The following is a 20,741-nucleotide window of genomic DNA, read 5'->3' as shown; positions in this document are numbered from 1 at the left end:
AATGAACATCCTTGACAGATAAACCGGAACTGGAAGAGAAGCGCGCTCTTTGCATTCTTTCTGTGACGTGAACATTGTTTTTTTCGGAGGTTCCCTCTTCCCCTCCTAAACTGAGCTTCAACCACGCGAGTCCGCCTCGTCAAGGGCGGCCATTGTGCCCGGGAGGCGGAGGATCGAGTTTGGTCGGCTTTTGAAGAGGTGAAATCGTCCCTCTGAAAAGCGGCGCGTTGTGCGTGCGTGCGTGTGCGTGTCGTCGGGGCTACGCTTGTGTAATCAAGCCTCGTAACGTCCTGGCGGCTCTTTATTGGGACTTTGGCCACGGGGGGGGGGGGGGGTCATGAAGGAATGAAGGTGTGCGAGTTGGCACCGGATCACCAACTCTCGCCTCTTGTTTGCACGTTTTATGATGGTTTCATTTGGGAATCCGACAGCTCTGCCGCTGAATCCAACCGCTGCGCTTATGAGCCAAGTGTCACAGCATTGCTGATTTTTTTTCTTTTTTTTTTTGGATGGACAGTTTGAGCTTGTGCCAAACTATGATTTGTTTGGATTCAGGCTTTAATTTAAACAATTAGAAATCTCTCATCTCGTGCCAAAGAGATATTGACCTGAGGAGGAAACGCAGGATATAAAATCCTCCTGGAGAGTTCGCAGCCATTCAATTACATTTACATTTTATGTGATGGGAGCATCGTTGGAATTATTTATTTTTTTTTTAACAGTTTTGCATTGCACAGCATTGTGATTTTGTATGAGAAAACTAGGCTTAATTTTCTATTGAAAAAGATGTGCAAAAGAAGCCGCTATCTACAGCAAGGCACTGCTTTGCATATAACACACAGATAAGGCTCAGAAAGCAGGACTGTGTTATGTGGTACAAATACCACACAGAAAGTCATTTTCCTGCTTTCAAGCTTGACAAACAGGCACAAAAAAAAACGCTCGCTGTTCACCGAGGAAATTGGCCGGCGGGACATAAAATCACTCACACGCGGGCGTGGGCCCGAGCTGCTGAAAATACTCGGATTCTCATGTGGAAGATATGAAGGAAAGGTTCGACGCCTGCCGCGTTTCCTGTCAAATTCGACTAATGTTGGAATTAGACTGACTTACTGTTTCACCGTTTTGGCCGCCGCTCCGACCGGTTCATTTACAGTCCATTGTGCACTTGTTTCACTCTTACTGCATTCATATTTTACATCTTGTCACTCAAACTGCAGTCCAGAATGAGACTTGGCGGAGATACAAAACAGATGATTTGAGTTCATTCTTCTCGGAGTAGGATTGCACCCTTTACCTCCACGCTGTTGACAACTCTAGTTGGAATAAAACAGGTTGGTTGTGGCCAATGAGAACATTCAGTGAAATGTAACTTGGTTTATCTCCCTAAGTGGCTTCCAATAATAAAAGAACTGTGTTTACCTGGTTAAAAGACAAGGACTAGAGATCAAATGTCTTGAATGCCAATAAAAATCAATCGTAACATGGATGCGGTAAAACATTTATCTCTACGGTTCTTTTGATTGGTGCAGCAATAAAACAGGAGTCAACGGCAAAAGAAACAGTTTAACTAAATGTGTATTTAACTGTACTAAAGCGTGACCTAAGTCACCGTAAAGAGTAATACATTGACTTTTCCTAAAACAACACAGAGCAGATGCAGGTTCGCTCTCACATGTCAGTGGTCATTTCTTCAGAGTTCAGGGGGGACGAGCCCCCATCTGTGTGAAAGGAGCGGAGAGGTCGGGCTGATTGATGAGCGGTGCTGGAGGTCGCGTGCAAGCCGACGTGTCCAACACACACACACACACACACACATATACACACAAGTACAGGTCGCCATTCCCTGCACCCAGAAGGTATCAATGTGTAACACGGCTCTGCCTCGAATGCGTCCCACAGAAGCACTTCACCCTCAGCCTGAAGGCCGCAAGCGCAGAGCGACCCTCCACCTCGTTTGGACTCCGCGTGGAGTAACGCGAGGACAGCGGCGGAAGAAGCAGCAAATGCATTAACAATGAATAGAGGACACGGACAAATAGCACAAGTGAAAGCTCACAAATGACAGCGGTTATATTTCGTGGGTCTGGGGGACCTAATTTACAGGTTAGCTGACAAACGTACGCGTGAGGAACATTATTGGATGAAGCTCCGCAGAGAAAGGTTGACGGAGGCTACGTTTTCTTTGTGGACGTCGTGGTGAATTGAACGTAACGTAAGGACGTGGCCCGGCAGCCAAGGGCAACTTCTCCCTGTATTTAACTCGCTGGCGAACGACCATGTTTGACGCTAATTTGGGCGAATGGAAAACGAGGAACGCCGGACGCCAAAGCTGCAGTCGGCGTCTTTAACATTTTGGTTTTGGGGTTTTGTTAAAATTGCAGTTAATGGATGCAAATGCTTCCTCATCACATGAGTAGACTCGGCTCACTGCTCCAGTGCAGCGGTGAGCCGACGCTCGATGAGTTTGAAAGGGACGATGAAAACAAATCTGTAATCAATGTACTCTTCTTTGCGTGACGTCCCGATCACAATGCACCTCGGCCCGACTATTAAGCATCACTTGGTCCCTGTGATAAAAAAAGCAAAAGCACCGTCTGGAGACACGTCTGAAACGATTAAAGCAGAATTATACCTGAAAATGAACACATCACAATCCCCAAAATCCAGTTGCTCCGCTGAGGGTGGACGTGGGGGAGTGGACGTGGACGGCGTCCCTGCTGGACCCGCCGAAGGAGGACGTGTTATTGGTTTCACCACCTCCGTGCCGAGCGCTCGCTCACACGGCTCTCAAGTCTCTCCGTCACCACCGACGGGTGGGAAGGGGCGGAACATGATCTCGCACCGGAATATTCAGAGTGTGAGAGACGACGCCTGAAAGAAGAGAAAGAGAGACGGACAGAAGAGGACGCTGGTTTCCTGAAATCCGACGTGTGGGAAAGTGGGAGTAGGAGATAGTGGGAGCGTACAGGGACGTCGTGACCTCACTTCAGAACGCCGGTTTGTTCCACCAGCTGAGAGCTCAACAGCTGTAACGTCCGAGCGCCTGAACTCCACTTTACCTCAGAAATCCCCTTAATACGGAAAAAGAAACTCCAATTTCTACACACACAAAAAAGAAAGATACCGCAATTTTTTATTTTCTCTAGTGTTTTTAGACTGTTGGTTTGACCAAAAGAGGAATAGGGATGTTTTTAAATATTTTCTGAACTGTTTGATAAATGAAATAAATTATTATTTGTGACAATGCCAATAATTGGTTCGAGCACCAGTAACGTTTTGCAGCCCATGCTGCCTGTTGTAGATGAATTATTTGATCTATTGGCCTTCGTCCTGAGTGCGGATCGTTTTGTCGAGTTCATTGTCTAAGAAAGGGCATCGATCTAGACAAAATACGATGCAACCTTTAAATGTGTGATAAATGCATTTAAACAGTCAAAGCTGTAAACCACCCAGAATCACAGCGGAGGTCCTTGAAATTCTTTAACGTTTAGCTTTTTTTAAGCTCCAGTCTAAACTCACCACCGGGGTGTAAAATGGCATTTTAAACACGGGGCCATTTCAACAATCAGATCAACTATTTCAGGCCACGGGAAGCGTGATACCAGGACACCTCGAGTCGGGGGAAGCCGGAGCGGCGCTGGAATCACCGTCCGTGATCAAAGAAGACCGAAGGCCCCAGCAGAGGAACGACTGCCGGCTGGTCGCTCTGAATGAAGCGCCGGGCCGGGACCAACTCCCTCCGCATTCCACCGACACAAATATATACGGCACCGGAGGAAGTGCCGTGTGTGTGTGTGTGTGTGTGTGTGTGCTAAATTAAGTGTGCTGGGCAGGACCTATTATTGTTATTGCCTGAGGTGGACAGAGTGGAGGCAGAAAGCAGAAGGAAGGAAATTAATACAGAGAACAGCAGCGGTTCCAAGGACAACATTGGAGGAGTGGGGGGGGGGGGGGGACATTGCCTGCTACTGTGTGCTCTGATATCTCTGCAAATAAAGCACCAACAACTTGTAGCTTTTCTACGGACGCTGTGTTTTAACATTACAAGCATTAAAAATAAGTCTCTAACGTTTGTGTCGTGGAACCAGTTTCAGTCAAAGCTTCACGGTTGGACAGAAAAGACACATTTCAGACGGTGCAAAGTGAAGACGGAGGCTCGTGAATGACAAACACAGAGAGCTACATTGTACTTCTCCCGTGACTCAAAAGGGGAATAACCGTTTAGGTTTATGCCGACTGTGTTATGTAACGGGGGAGGGGTGGGGTGGGGGGGGCTGTGGGAGTAAACAGCACCACTCCTCCTGTTGTCGCCATGGAGATTTCAACTTCCTGTGTCCACTCCCTGGACAATGACAGCGGCTTTGGGTGAGACAGGAAGTGCGGGCCAACACAACACCAGCGCGGCGTCGGTAACACTTTTCTATCTCTGACATCAAATGTGTCTTTGAGGGGTGCAAGCGGAAAGGAAACTGCTCGCATGAATTACGACTCGCAGTCAGACACGGAAACCACCACTACGGACTTTCTGGAGAAAATTGGCAATCCAGACTCCAGGCGACCGGTTCTGGAGGCAAACAATGGAGCTCAACGCAAAACCACAATTAAAACACAGCTGACTACGGCGCCACAGACAAATCTGCACGTATTCCACTGCGGCGCGCTCAATTTAACGAGTAAACACCAAAACCCAAATAACAAAAACAATACGGGCTGCGGTCAACGAGCCGCGGAGACCGTTTTTACGCCGCCCGGAGCAGCAAAAGCACAATAAAGCTTTCCGCTGAAAGAGAAACACATGAGACCTTTTTTTTCGACAAATCCCAGACGGTCACACGCCGGCGACCTGTGTGACCCCCGGCGTGCAGGCTCCTTTTTACATGAAATACCTCGTTAGCTCCCTCAGCGCTGTGCACGCCGTGGACACGCGAGGCAGGACGTGAAATGAGCTGTAAACACGGAGGCGTATGGAAGTGATGGCGGCAGCGATGTCCTCTACGACTGCACATCGCTTGGTGTTTTACGTGGCCCTTTATCTGCACTTCTTAAAGCAATAAAACAAACTGGTCTCCGCGTTATCGGTGAGCAGCGGCAGATAAGAGGAGGAGGAAGCTGACGGGGAGGTATCATTGACCCAGATTACGCACGCTCCGCTTCCCCCTCAGAATAGAACGTTTGGCCCAGCGGACGTCCTATGGGCCGCATTCAACACGCGAAACGCACCGCGCCGACCGGCGAGAGGACCCGTCTCGTCTCACACAGCCGAGTGGAGGCGAGCAATAAGGAGCGGAGACAAACACGCGCCTCCTCCAACGTGCACTGTGTCTTATTTTGAATACCTGGGACGAGGTCAAGCGTAAGAACACACACACACACACACGGGGTAATAAAAAGACACGTCATGACATGGTCGATTAGCTGCAGCGGATTTGATCAAATTACCTGCTGAAAGGTTTCTTTTGTGAAAGCGTTGCGCGTACCGATCGGGAGGAAAAGGTTCGTTCCCCGAGGCCTTTTGTTGACACCTACACCGAGAACTAATTCAAAAGGCTTCACTTTGAATCATGGAATACATGAGCGAGCACCAGGGATCAAAGGAGAATACAAAGAGATACATTTTGGTCAATCCGAAGTGCCTTTGTGGGCATGTTTGCGAGTATATGCGTGTGTGGGTGTGTGTTAAGCTGAACCTGACGTCCTGGTGCGATGCGCCGCAGTCGGCCGTCTAACCGTGGGTTCGTGAGGTACATTTTACATCCACAGACTTTCAAAAAGGCGATTAAAGAAGAAAAAATCTTAAATAAATAAATGACACGCCTGTGTGCTACTTTGTTTTCGGGTCAGTTGTTTCCTTGCAATGAAAGCTGTGTGTTATACGTTACTCACTTTATATAGAGTGCATGTCATCCTACTTGAAAAATACATTTTAATGTATGTAACGTGTATTTTTACAACTATTTGTTGGATTGTCTGGATAAAGAAAATACTTTTTCAGCCTGTCAAACCCGCTCATGTTTCTATTAGAGACGGAGAGCAGCTCAGAGTAAACGATTAAATCCGAATCCCCTGTGTGTGCATCCGACGGTAATGACATGTCATCCTCGTTTTTAAGCACATCTGTTTAGCATATTAGGAAGGGAAAAAAAGAAAGAACAGTGACCAGTAATTACAGGGCAGCGCCGCCGCGGCTCTGGCTGCCGCCTCTCTGCCTTCCGCCCACCGCAGGCCTTTTGAAACGTGAGCCCGGCCGAGCAGCCGGAGAGACGGGAAGAGCCGCGTAGCGCACGTTCGGGGTTTACCGGCCTCGGGGGGTGGAGGGGAGACGACGGCGGACCGGCGCTTCACGAGGTAGATAGATGAAAAAAATAGATGAAACTGGTGAAACTTTAGGGGGATGTCCACACCTCTCGACGCGTAATACCTCCTCCGTTCTGGGAGCTCCTTCGTTTCCCAGAATGCCCTCTGACCACCAGGGACGGCGTGCAGAGTCTTGTCCGGTTCAGTCGGGTTTCGTGTGTTCCAAAGGGGACCAAGAGTTTGTGAACAAGAAAGGACGAGAAGTGGGCACAATACGTTTAGTGTTTCCGTTGCATTCTGGTCTTCTGGGGGAACAAACGTGGTATTGTAATGGAGTTACTTCTTCTGTGGTCTCCTCTTCCGTTTGCCCTTCTTCTAATTTCTGGGTTTATCCGCTTTAAAACTCCTTAAAACCACAGAATATTCATGTCACGATGACATACCGCGCCGATATCGATGTCCGACGCCACTTTTACGTCGATGCCCCACAAACGTTGACGCGAGACGTAACGGTCAATTCAAATGTGCCGTGTCGACTGAGCTGCGTTCCCCCTGCTGACAGGAGCCAGGATGCCGGGGTCAGAACCGGCCCGGCCACATCCTCTCGCGCCGCTAATGCGGTTCGGGCCTCAGCCCGTCAAACGACGGATGCAGCGAGCATCGACGACGACAACAGCAGCAGGACTCGCAGCGTCGTCCTCGGGGGGCCAGCGCTGCGCACGCGCCGAGAAATTTGTTGCCTCGACTACATTTGCCATCAACACCCGACTGAACGTCCGGCCGGGGAAAAAGTGGCGGATTTTCCCTTCAAGTACGGAGATTTCTCTCAACGCAGCCTCTCGCTCTAAACGAGCCGACAACAGGCACATCCGGGGATGAAAAACAGTTACGTTTTAGCAAAAAGGGAGCACTTAGTATCCACAGAGAGATCGCATCAGGAAGGAAAACACTTGGTGCACGCTCTATAAACAATACTTGTTCTCTCGGCTCAGAAGGTCAGAGCGCTCACGGATTGAAACCAGGACTTTGGAGGAGAAACCCGTCACAGTCAGCCGGCGTGACGCGTGCGACATTGTCCAAACCGAGAAAGGCTGGAATCGCTGGACCGCACCGCTCGGCCGCTGCGCTGAACGCCAGCTCAGAAAAAGCATCGGCGGGGAACCGGGAGGAAGGGGAGGAAGGGGAGGAAGAGGAGGAAGGGGAGGAAGGTGAAACGGAGTTGGCTCCAGTGTTCAGGAGGCAGTCGTCATTGGTGTGCTGACCAGATGTAATGATTAAACAACCATCCCATTAAACGAGCCTCTGCTAACCTCTTAGCACGTAAACAGAACGCTCTTCATTCAGCTGCATTCGTCTTGGTTATTTAGACACTTTTTCTAAGTTCAAAAGTGTTTTTCCATCCATTTAAAGTGGTGCAACAAAGTCCACGGGTGAATTAGAAGATAATCGTTATCTTCCTTGCAATAAATCCCTTAATGTCATGAAATTATAGCATTTTTTTAGATGACCATGACCTTCTCCCGGATAGAAGAACAGAAACTTCCTGTATTACAAGTAAATAAAGTGCCCACAAGATGTTCTGAAAACTAAAATAAACAAAAAAAGGAATGTTAGAAAAACCTTCACCAGTGAAGTCCGACACGAGTCACTCCGCGCCATAACAAACCTTATCAGACGTGCTCCACTTGGCACGTGAGCTGGACGTTGGATTTATTTAACCTCTGAAGCGAATATAAAAAGCGGCGAGCCGGCGACTGAGAGCGAGAGAACAGCTGCACGCCCGGCTGACGTCACCCCACCTCCCCCTCCCTCTCTCTCCATATGGGCCGACACACTTTACAGCGGCGGCGGCCTCCCACAGCTCGCGGCGAGACTTAAATAACCTCAGAGTGTCCCGTGTCCTCCGCCGGTTTACTGCTCCGACAGCCGTGGCGTAGATTAGAGCGTCCCGGCTCCCGCTGAGCGCCGCGTTTGAAAATCCAGCTTATCGCGGCCCGCTTGTTCGTCCGTTAGCCACAACCCGTCTCCGCTCTTCCTCCCCTCTCGCCCCGTCCTGACGGAGCGCAGACGACCCCAAGCGTAAACTGACAGAATTCCTGGCAGATAAGAGCGGCTCCGAGGCCCGACTGGAGGAAAGAACCGTCCCCGCCCGGCGGTTTGGGACGGTTTTTCGGCGCGACCCGGGAGAAACGAAGCCCGCCGCGTGTGAAACGGCACATCCCGTTCCCTTTCGGCTCGCACTCCTCCGCCTCTTCGGACCTGCAGTTTGTTCACCTCAGCGGAGGCGCGCGGTTCACGGTGACTCCAGGTTGCTTCCCATCACGTCCGCGTCCCGGCCTGTCAAATGGAAACAATATTCTCTGGAAAATCTCATGCATCGTCATCACAAAGTTTCCTACCGACTGTGCCCGACACCCGGTTCCTCCAAACGTGAATCCCTTCATTGGTATTCGACCCGTGCACGGATGTCTTCATGTCCGTATAGTTATGGAAGGAAAGACTTACACAACGTTGGGGCCTAGAATATCTGGTCATTCTGGGCTCTGTACAGGCTGATGCTGATAATAGTAATAAGTGTTTTCCATTCATAAAACTCCTCAGGACAACTCTGAACATCATCGCCTGCCAAACACAGCTGGTAAGCTCTCGTCGGGATGTTTGTCTTGTTTTTTTTGTTTTTGTTTGTTTGTTAATTGTGGGTTTGAACGCAACATCAACTCAAAGTGTAACCCTGAATCACAGACACAAGCGCTTTCCTCTCATGACGGCGCATTTAGCAAACGCAACACTGGCGGTTTCACTCTCCTGATGTTGACTGACAGCTGGAGGGGCTCTGCCCGGTGCACAGCACGCCGCATGGGCCGTTACTACACGGCAGCACATGCCTGAGGATTAACCGTGGGCCCGGTCCCGCCTGCACCGCCAGGCTGCAGGGGGCCACCAGCTATTGTCACAGCTGTGTCACGACACACACACACACACACACACACACACAAACTCACAACTTTGGTTTGCAGTCAGTGCTGCGAAGCCCAAAGCCCGCCGTAATGTGGCCGCTCGCACCTGGAGGCGTTCGGCCATTTCCCCTGATGTCCCATGCGAGTGAGCATCTCTATCCACATCTAACTTAAATCAAATGGAAAAGTGACTAATAAAAAAAGACTATTAGTAAAACTACAGCCGTTAAAGCTCGGCAAACTGCCGTCTTTGCACGACATTCAACCAAAAGGGTCTGTGAGCGCGTGCGTCTCCGTCCAAAGCAAACGTCCGGGGACGGAATTTAATTAAGAGGAACCCAAACTGAGCGTCTCAACAGATCTCGAACCGTTTGTTGACTCAGTTTCCATTTTAAAGCGATTCATGGAAAAAAAAGAAAAGAAAAAAAAAAAAAACCCTGAGTTAAGCTCCTTTCACATAAACACAATCACAAAGAACAACACAATGCACCTTCTTCTCCGGACCCCAGTAGCGGCTACAGTCAGCAGCACCGGCGAGTTAATGAGGGGAAATGCGGGGTGAGCGGAGCCTTTGAGGCCCAAAGCCTCCCTCGTATAACGGCCCCGCTGAAGAAAGGGCCGCTTTGTTCAGCGCAACACAAGCGGGTTCCTCTGTAACGACTCCGCGTGCAGGCCGATCACTTGCCGCAAACACAATCCCACCATGCGTCCACCGCTCAGGGCGTCCCGGTCACGTGGCGACGAGGGTCATTGCTATTTTCAGAGCACGTCGGAAACTTCAAGAAGCTGCTGCCAGGACAGAGAGGCTTCGTGCATCGATCACCCAAAGGGGACAAAGGAGACGCGTCTGGATGGACGCGGGGACGTGAACTTCTTCCCGAAGCTGCAACTGCACAGAGGCTGCGACGGTGACAGCGGGGTGACGTATCACACCTCGGCCTGTTTACAGACAGTCACTCTGAATCAGGGTCGCCGCGTGGAGAACTTTGGGCAGGAAATGAGGCAACGTGTTAATCTGCTTTCGTGGCACAGAGATACACAGAAAGTAAATACTTCACTTTACCAGCCGGTTCCATTAGACATCTATCCGCAGTGGTCTCTGAAACAGTTTTTTTTTTTTAAATAACGTTAAGCCAGCCAATGTTCCATTAAGTATCAACTCGTATATTAGCCACAGACTATTTTGATAAGCTATTCAACAATCGTCTTCTGAATTTCACTTCTGGTTTTGTTTCCTCCTGCGTGACAGTAAACTGAATATCTTTTGAGTTCTGGGCTAAACACAGACGTTCAAGGACGTCACCTTGGGCTTCGGGGAAACACTGCCCGACCACCGAATCCATCCACCCTTGAAAGCTGATATTCTTATTATTGGGAATAGGAATGTGCCGCTGTAGTCACCTCAGCAGATAACGCTCTTAACCTCATTCTATTTTTGATAACCGCACAATATCTACGGAAGCATTCTGGAGAACCCGCGGACGTATCTCACCGGCGAAGGAATGCGAGGTTATATGTGAAGTTGTACAGTTGTTGCACCACTGATGAAGATCTTGTGACGGCTCGCGACTGCGGAGTGACGGTTCTGCTCGTGACGCATCGGCTGGTGTCAAATGTGCTGCGGGTTTTTTTTTTTATTTATTTATGACACACCGAGGCCCCAGAGGAGGCGTCTCCCGCCAGCGCGGAGATCATCGCCGGACGTTCAGCTCAAACAATCCACGGCAGCCTGCGCGCACGTTAAACATTCAACCGATGTTTGCATTGCGGCGCCCGTCTTTGCTGGCGACTGATTAACAGAACGTTGTTTCAATGAGTGAATCCGTACGAGCCAGAGGTGACCTCACAGGGCAGGACTCGTCCTGAACCGGGGGGGGGGGGGGGCACACCTCAGGTCTAACCGGCAAGACAGTCAGCTCAGCGTGCCGCCCGAGACGGTGCGGGCCGGTGTCTTGTTATTCAAAAGTGCGTTCTGATAGCAGCAACGGACGACCCCCACCCCCGTGATACAAGCCGAGGCCCCGTCTTTTGGAAATGGCAGACAGAAGGGGGCCCGCGGGGTGTCGGGTGTCGACGGGGACCAGTTGCCGGAGTCTCGGCCCGGGCCGCCTCCCGTGCTGGCGGCAGCTGTGTCTTCTCAGAGCTCACATTCCTGCAGGACAGAGGCCACTTCAAGCTCATCACCTGTGCCAGTATGAGGGCAGGCCGAGCTCTGGGGGGGAGGGATGTGGGGGGGGGGGGGGGGGGGGGGCGGGGATGCCGATTTGAAACAGCAACTACGAAATGGTTTTACTGACGAAAAGGGGAAGAGGAAGTAAGGAAAATAACTGTGATATGGCGACGTTTGGGTCGGATTATCACTGCAGCCCTGATCCAAGTAGGGGAACTATGCTCACACACAGTGATGAAAGATGACCTGGAGCACCGTGCTGGTGGTGATGAACGGTTACTGAAAGCCGAGGACCATTATTACACTAAACTCCCCTTTTTTTCTGTCATCCCTCCATTGACAACTCTCAGTAGAGAAAAGGAATAACATGCCCTGAAAGATCCTCAGCAAGTACAACAAGGACCAGCAGCACAGATCCTGCAGAAGCAACGTTAAAGTGACAAACACAAGGGTAGATTAAGGCACCTCCCGCAGAATGGTAGCTGCTGTTGTGCGCTTTGTCGTCTGTGTGTGTGTCACTGAGACGTGGGCCCATGATTCAGCATCTCGCTCACCCAGTCAGACCTCCCTGCACTCGAGTGCAGCCGCTTTGCAGTCTTTTATTGCCTCCACTGCATTATGAGCTGTACTGTCTGACCAGCCCTGAATAATACATGTAAACAGTCCCTCCACCTTACTGCGCACAACCCGCGTCCCCCTGTCATCATCCGGCGGGTTACGTGCTGTATCATCCGATGTGTTGTTGTTGTTGTTGTTGTTGTTTTTTATTTCTCTTAAGCATCAACATCCCCAACCTGCACAGGAACTATTATGACGCCATCAAATGGACAAGGGTTCAGCGTGTCAACGGGGGGGGGGGGGTGTCGCACATTCAGGTGCAGATTGAGGTGACGCACGTCACTGAGCTGCAGACCAAACTTCTCGCGCCACACGGAACTAAATGCATCGAAAAACGCTCTGCTCGCGAGGGATTCGTTCCCTCTTGCTTGCAGACCCGAAAAAAAAATCCCGGAGGTGCAGCCCCCCCCCCCCATACACACACACGCACATACATGCATGCATACATACATATACACCACGGCGTATGAACAACATCACTCTCACCTCCAGGCGGGTCCGCTGAAGCCAGTGGGAAGTGGGGCTCGAGTCGCCCCGCTGTCGGGATGCGTTTGCAGAGTTCGCAGCCCGCGTCCCTTATTTAATTCCCTTCATTCCAATTCAATTAATTTGTTTTCCGTCCTCTCCGCCGCCGCTCGCCAGCCGAACGACTCCTCGAAAACCCACGTCCGCGCTGCTGTGTTTTTCCCCTTTGTTATTATCCGCGCGTGTTCGCTGCTGCGAACGTAATTCGGGTTTCGAGCGGCCCTCCGCAGCTCGCTGACTCGTCGCCGAAAAACTCCACTTCGCCTCGATAATCAGTGCCGCTGCTGCGGGGCGGGGACGCGCGGCAGTGCGCGGTCACGCGGCTCCTGGGCGGGGAGGGAGTGGAGAGGCGGGACCGCGGATGCACGAGGAGAGCAGGGAGGTGGAGAATGGAAGGTTGTGGCCGTACGAGATATTGCAACTTGCCTGCTTATCATAACCCCCCCCTCCCCCCTTCACCCCTTTTGCCAAAAATAAGTATTTTTCACATTCACAACCGCAGTGGTTGTTAAAGGATTTATAAATTCCTCTTGAGACTTAACCGGCTCGATTAAATAAGAACTCTAGTGCGCATGCTCCAAAACGCAAAAGCTTTGCGTTTAAATATCTATATATTTATATTTATACCTATTCCACTCCCCTGTTCATACTTCATTTTAACTCCTATTTCACTAAATATCCTATGTATACTCACATCCACTGTATATACTTTTTGTGCACCTTTTTCTATTTATTCTTGAATTTAATTTAATATGGTCTGCTCTGTCATTTTATTGTATTATGTTATTATTGTGCATTAATAAATACTTTTACTATTTAACCTTATACCTGCTGCTACACAGAAATTCGCCTCTGAGGATGAAAAGTATTAGTATCCATATATCTATCGGTATCTCATGGGCAATACTGTAATGAAAGAAGGGGCCGCCATTTCTTACCGAGTTATCCGGTCCTTAAGATCCCATCCGGCTTCCGTAGCGAAACAACAGGAAGTAGCCGGGAGAAGGAGGTACCTCAATGGCGAGTAACACTCCTCATACCACATGATTTTGAATTAAATGAAAAACATGCATTTTGTGTTTGTACTCGATTGCCATGACGGGATGTAAATTAATGGCTCTACATTCGTGGCCGCCCTCCAGGTTATATAACTTCAAAACGTGAGCACCGATAACGTGTCAAGTCACTGGAGGTAACGAACCAAACGGATAGCGTGTTAGTTAATGCACTGCGCGGGGACTAGTGTCGCAAAACAACGTCAAAGCTCCTGCTGCAGCGGTTTACGTTCACAACAATGACGGGCGAGACTCTCGTGATACTTCTTATCTGAGTGTGTCGTTCACAGGTATGAACGTCTAACAAAGTGCGCGTGTTTTGATTTGACAGTATACTGTTCGCGTTTCCTCGGCTTTAATAGCTTTGTAGCGGGGTTTTGGGCCGGGAAAGTGTCGGTTAGCTAACTAGCTCACGCTAGCGTCAGACCGTCTCACCGGTGAGCTGCCTTCTGGTAAAAACGGTGAACTGTCTGGGATTTAGATTTTGTTTGTTGTCCGTTTAGTCAAATCAACCGCGATTGTACATCGTTTCTCAATATAAGAGTTTGTGAGATAAACCGGCTAGTAGCGAATTTTATGTAACTTACAGTTTAACCTTTTCATGGTGCAACTTGAACTCTTCTTCTCTGGTCAGTAACTCCGTAGTTCTCCACCGAAGATCAGTAGTTTTGGTTTGGATGAATCGCAGTTTAGAAACTGCTTTCACAGATGTTTAAAACTCGAGCTGGATTTAAATAAATAAATTCCACAAACAAATAAACATCACATTTTCCCCAAATGCCTGTTGTGTGCAAACAATCATCAAAAACTCTAAAATGTATTCAAGATAAAGGAAAGAGGAGTTCTCACAGTAAAGAGGATACATTGGTCTTCACCTAGAAAGTACAAATAACATATTGATCAAGATTATTATTGATTAACCGTCAGGAAATGACCATCATCTCTGCACTCCTCAGGCTGCGTGGCGGAGGATGGACCCCGTGGTGCTGAGCTACCAGGACAGCCTGCTGCGGCGCTCCGATCTGTCCTTACTGGAAGGACCTTACTGGCTCAACGACCAAGTCATCGGTTTCGCCTTCGAGTACTTTGCCTCCGAGCGCTTCAGAGTCCTGGGGGAGGCCGCGACCTTCGTCAGCCCCGAGGTCGCCCAGTTCATCAAGTGCGCCTCCTGCTCCAACGAGTTGGCCCTGTTCCTGGAGCCGCTGGATCTCGCCTCTCGTCAGTGGGTCTTCCTCGCCGTCAACGACAACTCCGACCAGAGCGCCGGGGGTTCCCACTGGAGCCTCTTGGTCTACCACCGCAGCTCCAACCACTTTGCGCATTACGACTCCCAGAGCGGCGGCAACTCGCTGCACGCGCGGCGCGTCGCCGTCAACCTGGAGCCCTTCCTGGGCGCCGGGAGGAAAGCGCCGTTCGTGGAGGAGCCCTGCCCGTCGCAGAAGAACAGCTACGACTGCGGCATGTACGTGATCTGCATCGCCGAGGCCTTGTGCGAGAAGGCCCGGGTGGAGGGCTCGCCCCGCCTGCCGGTGCAAATCGTCACCCCGGCCTACGTCACCCAGAAGAGGGCCGAGTGGTGCCGACTGATCCAGACTCTCGCTCAGAACGACCTCTGCTGCCGGCCCGTCCTTCCCTCGGCGCGTTGATGGCGCCTCGCTATATGCAGACTCGTCACGCGTATTTCCCTCGCCGCCTCCTTCATGCTGAGTAATAGAGAAGAAGGTTGGAGACGACGATGAATTAGAACTCTGGGTTTTCATTGAGAAATCGGTGTTTATGACGTTTATGACTTTTCTACGCACAGCAACACGAGCACGAGGTGTGTTACTCCCCGTTTAGTCGTTTTCTCCTGTGCACGGACTCGATGAGGATGGAGAAAAGGTCACGACTAAAGGTCGCCACAGACTTTCTGCGTGTAATAGTTGGGTGCGAATGTAGAAATGTTTACACAGATTATTGCTCAGGCTCATTTTGAGAGAACTACAACTGACGATGAGAATGTGAATCTTAACTTTTGGCTCCTGCTTCCTGTCACATGTTCACGTCCACAACTACAAACGTTTAGTTTTGAAACGTCTTGAAGCTAAAGGGAGTGTGAGGGTGAGCGGTGTGTGACGCGGCGGCTAAAGGGACAAAAGGCAATGTGGGGTTCAAATGTCTCAAACCCACAGTCCGTAATAAACTCTATAGTTGTCACATCTTTGTCGACAAAATGGGAAATGCTTTGTGGTTTTTATTTGAGGTCACAGCTTGTTCTAATCTTACTAAAATAGTAGTGTTTATCTTAAAGTATTCTAGGCTTTTTGGGTGTTGATCTCTATTCAGTTAGAACACCTTTTTTGTAGAAAAGTTTACATGTTCAGTCTGGTATATTTGACAATTAAATACATTACATAAAAAAATTTAAACACTGATTATGACGAATAGACCAAAAGCAAACTTGTCAGGACTTAAATTTCAATGGCTTTCGATTGAAAAATTTTTTTGGGGGGGGCTTTTAAAAGAAGTATGACAAGACGAGAAAGGCACAGCTTGATGGATTGCAGCTAAATGAAGCTGAGACACATCAGAGGTGAAGTGTAAACCTCATTGTGTTGCGACTCTCGGAAATCTATAGCCATTATTATTCAGAAAACACTTAGTTAAGTGTTTATCTGTTAACGCCAGCGGCTTTCATTTTTTAGAGAAACGTCAGAAATATCCATCGCGTCTATAAGAAGAGCACAAGCTGTCGTGCAGCATTGTCCTCTAAATTAAGAAAGCACAGCGGAAGGTCAAACCGTTCTTCATTCACCACGTTTCTATTCACAGTTGAAGGCTTTGACACGTTTATAAGTGAGCATGACCAGCGCTGACCTCCTCCAGCGAAAGGTCAAACGCCATTTCAGGACGGTGCAAAGGAACGAACGAACGCTGTCCTGATGAGAGAATATCTTTTTAAGTTCGATATGAAAGTGAGAGGATTCAAATAACTCAAGTAAAGTAAATGAAGGACACCACCTCCCGATCTGGCCGGGGCCTGCACCGCTCGGGACGTCTCCACCCGCTGCTTCTCCCTCCTCTGGGCTCCCGTGCACGTCTGCACCCGCAGGTAACCGGCCGGAGGAGCCGTCTGGTTGCTACTGATGTCCTAACAAAATGCCACAGAGCCCGGCCCGTTCACCGGCCCGGCAGTGCAGCGCATTAGTGACACAAATAGCGCAGTGATTTAGACGGATTTGCTTCTAAACGGCCAATTCACCGAGTCCACTCAATGCGCGCTTACAGGGGAGCCCGACTTGTCTTTCTGCCTGTTGTCGTGGCGGTGCGGTAGTTTACCAAAGGATACATAAGGGGCACCTTGTTATGTGCCGAATAACCCGGACAAACGGAGTCTTAAATACCGTAAATACTGAACCCTGCTCTTTGCTCTTTGGGCAAACGGTGCACGTCTGCGCGCGGCCTGAAACAAAGCTCCTTGGTATTGCTGCTGTCGTGTCGCAGTAAACATAAGAGGAGGCCTAGAAATCACTGAAGGCCACGATCCACCTTCAGGACAGATGGCGCAGTGAGCCAAACACACACGGAATAAAGATTAGTATCGTCGTGCAAAACTGAATTCAATTAAATTACATGAAGCAACGTTCTCTCCACTTTAAATCTGCGAATCTTCCTTGACCATTCACATCTGGGTTGGCGCAGATGTGCTGAATCCCACCGGTCGCCCGGCGGTACTGATAACTGAGGTTCTGTTGAATGCATTTAAACAAAAGGGGCATGTGATGTTTTTGTTTGTGATCCGTTCAGAGGCTTCACACCAAAAATACAGTTTTTATCCCACGTGGTTAACAGACATAACAATTGTAAAGCATTCAACAATCTGAATTTACATTACAAAACAGCTGTTTTACAGATGATGACTGACAAAGAGTGAAGGCAACTTGCTCTCATATCGCTTCACGGCCTCATGGTCGTGGTGTGGTAAAAAAAAAAAAAAAGGCACATGCGCTACGTTTCAAACTCCACCCGCCTTTAAAAATACACACATGTAGCTGAAACTATTGTTTCTAAGTATGTATTTGGTTTTATGTGACCTGACACACACCTTCATCTACAGACACGGAGCTCCGTTTGTCCCCCCCGAGATGAGAAGGCGTCACCATGGTGACCATGGCGAGACGAGGGCGAGGCCGCTGCGTTGGGATCAGGTGGTGACCTGGAATCATGTAGGTCAGTCGTTTCAATGAGACCTTGTGGAGCTGCAGAAAATTGTTTGAAAGTTGCTCGTCTTCATTAAATCCCCTCCCAAAAAAGACAATAAGCAACCGGAGGCCACATCCTCAATGTGTGAAATACTTTACTAATCTCATGCAAAACAACAACAGAAGGAGACCATTAAAAACACATTTGGGGAAACGTGAGCGGTTAATAAGATTCTCGACCAACCTCGAGGAGCAACCAGGGAACTCAAGCAATATCTCTTTTAAAGTACTGTATGAATTGGCTATTAATAATCCTATAATTCCCATTTTGATGGGATTATCATCAGGGAAATAAATAGTCATCAGTTAAACGTTAACAGATGTCTGCGAGCAAAGCTTGAGAAGTGTGCTAATATAATAAGGAGGACACACGTCACTCTGATGTTTGTAGATGAGCTTATTTTAGCATATATACTTGAAGGATTATCTCGCTCTATCCAGTGGTCACTTCTTTTGTACACGGCCGTTCTTTTTGCAGATTGCAAGATATAATGTGGTACATTTCTGAGGTTTGGAGGCGCTGGTTGGCGGATTATTCGAGCTGTGCAGATCTTTCACTTCCTGTGGAGTGAAGAGAGAATAAAGCCAAAGAGCTGATGAAGCGCAGCTGCAAACACGGATAATAATGGACGGAGGGAAATTACATGAAAGGGTGAACCAGATTTGATGTCATCGTAATGTTAAAGATTCAGACCTGCAGTTCAATTCATCAAACTTTCACTAACTCAAGCTTTAAGTATAATTTTAAGTATAAAGACATTGTCCAAGCCGGAATAGTCGTTACTGTGAGGATACATTCTCCTTTACACTCTCTGACTATTTAACAAACATCTGCATTTATACTAAAACGTCAGTAAATCCCCGTTGTGAATAGTGTGTAGGTTTGTGTGTTTTTTGTGTACAGTACCAAAAGTTGGACCCACTTTCACGTTATGTTGAATGAGAAAATGTGTCCAAACTGGTTCTGTATTCTACCCGTAGTGTGGTTAATGCTATAATACAAAGTCCAATGAAAATCAGAATGACATTTTCTGTACGATGTCAGATCGGCCTGCAGACTCAGACACAGCGCCGCTGTGGAAAGGTGTTCCAGAAGAACCCCCCCCACACACCCCTCCATAGAGCGGCCCAACGACTTTGCCAGGCGTGATTCAGCTGATTACCATGAAGTTACAGTCAGCATTCGCCAGAGGTCGAAGGTCATCGCGGTAGCATTCCAGGGGAGACAATACGGCTCCCTGGAGGTATGGACGAGGACGCCGCTTGTCCGACCATCTGCTTCGACCTGGCGTCATTAGCCCACAGCTTAAAGTGACTCACGCACACACACACACACACACGTGCACGCGCACACACACAAAGAGTTATGGTGGTTGGCCTCGACCCTTTGTGCGTCTTAAGGGCTCCAGAAGACTTCAGCTGGGAGCGATAAAACTACGTGCAGCATGAGCTAATCATCAGAATGAACTTGTTTCTGCAGCACGTTTATCGCATGCATCATTTTAATAATCTGCACGCATCAAGTGTGGAAGTAAAAGTAAAAATAGCCCCTGAAAATACCCATTAGGAGTAAACGTTCTGCCTTTAAAATGTAGAAGTGTAGAAGTTTTATCTGAATAATGTACTCATAGTAAGAGTATGTATTATATAATTGTATATAATATATATTTATTTGTTGTTCTTCTGGGTTTGTATCCTTATGGTTGAAATGCACTTATTGTAAGTTGGAGAAAAGCGGCAGCTAAATGACACGTAATATAGTTCGGTGGTTTAATATATAAAAGTACATTATATTTTATACGCTGGGAAAGTAAGTAAAATATAAATCTGTGAAGTATAAAGTAGAATAACATTAAAATACATACTTGAAAGTACCATAAAACTGTTCAGTACAGTTGAGCAAATGTCTTTTGTTTTACGTGCACCACTGATGACAAGTGATGTCATAAAAATACTTGTTTACATTACAATTATCTCAGTACTGTACTTTAGTAGTATATCCGTAACATTACATGCCTACTTATATAAAACACCAGCTAAACAGCAACGCAGAGTAAAGACGGACTGAAGAGACACATATTTCAAATAAGCGTATTAACTGACTGATTAACCTAATTGTAACTGAGTAAATTGTTACAGATCGCACAAGACAGTTCTGCCAATAAGACCTTACAGATGTAACGTGTCACATTTCCACAATTTTGTATTATTCTGATGGTTTTAAATCAGACTTCCGTAGAACAAAACCTGAAAGGTTATTCTTTAAAACCTTAGTTCAGATTTTGTTGGTCAGCAGGTTTGTTCAGGGTTCCTGTCTGCCCCCGCCCCCTTCACAGCAGGAACTGTGACTCCTGTCAATCAGCCAGGTTGTCCTTTTTTAAATAGCATTAAATTAGATACAAATGAATTGCACAGGACAACTCTTCACCACCACTTAGACTGTGCCGTCACATTAGAATAATACACTATTATACAGATTATTTTTGGAAATCGTTACAACTGATGCAGACGAGATGTAAGAAGCAGCAGAGTCTGACAACGAGTCCCCGGTTTGAATATTTACTTAGTGCAACAGCTTGAATAAAGAGCTGGACGGAGGTGATCCAGAGTAAACACGCCGTCAGTGATTTACTCCTTCAGCATTCCACTTGTAAGCAGGCGTGGCGGCCCGTCCAGACGCCATCCCACGGACGTCTGTGGCGACATTACTGGGACCACTGGAACACCCGCTCATCCTCAAAATCCTCCCCTCAGCCGGTTAGTAAGAGCACGGGTCGTACGTTTACAGTGTGAGACACGTGTGGACGTCTCCGTTGTCTCGTGGAGACTTTCCACGTGGCTTCAGCTTCTTGAGATGATCAGTCAGATAATGTTTACT

General features: G+C 48.4%; 2 protein-coding genes across 35 annotated transcripts in view; one reads left to right on the top strand and one right to left on the bottom strand.

The window, feature by feature from the left end:
- myo9aa (myosin IXAa) overlaps positions 1-12,974 on the bottom strand; it is a 68,474-nt gene extending 55,500 nt beyond the window's left edge. For all 29 annotated transcript variants that reach the window (XM_040169364.2, XM_040169371.2, XM_040169383.2 and 26 more), the window contains exon 1: positions 12,529-12,974. The gene's annotated coding sequence lies outside the window, so the exon portion shown is untranslated. The remainder of the gene's footprint in view (positions 1-12,528) is intronic.
- A 413-nt stretch (positions 12,975-13,387) lies between these two features.
- Positions 13,388-15,842, top strand: senp8 (SUMO peptidase family member, NEDD8 specific). 6 transcript variants are annotated; one of them, XM_078085675.1, is made up of 3 exons: positions 13,841-13,912; positions 14,449-14,504; positions 14,579-15,842. In XM_078085675.1, the coding sequence occupies exon 3, from the start codon at positions 14,594-14,596 to the stop codon at positions 15,266-15,268; it is 675 nt and encodes a 224-aa protein (XP_077941801.1). In that variant the 5' UTR covers positions 13,841-13,912; positions 14,449-14,504; positions 14,579-14,593; the 3' UTR covers positions 15,269-15,842. The 6 variants fall into 6 exon arrangements, with proteins under 6 accessions (XP_040024814.1, XP_040024828.1, XP_040024820.1 ...); XM_040168880.2 differs by lacking the exons at positions 13,841-13,912; positions 14,449-14,504 and adding an exon at positions 13,388-13,587; XM_040168894.2 differs by lacking the exons at positions 13,841-13,912; positions 14,449-14,504 and adding an exon at positions 13,445-13,759.
- Positions 15,843-20,741: the final 4,899 nt, after the last annotated feature.

Source organism: Gasterosteus aculeatus, chromosome 12 (genome assembly GCF_964276395.1).
Source record: "Gasterosteus aculeatus chromosome 12, fGasAcu3.hap1.1, whole genome shotgun sequence".
In the NCBI taxonomy this organism is placed as follows: Eukaryota; Metazoa; Chordata; class Actinopteri; order Perciformes; family Gasterosteidae; genus Gasterosteus; species Gasterosteus aculeatus.
The sequence above is the reverse complement of the archived record's forward strand: the minus strand, read 5'-3'. Positions and strand labels throughout refer to the sequence as shown.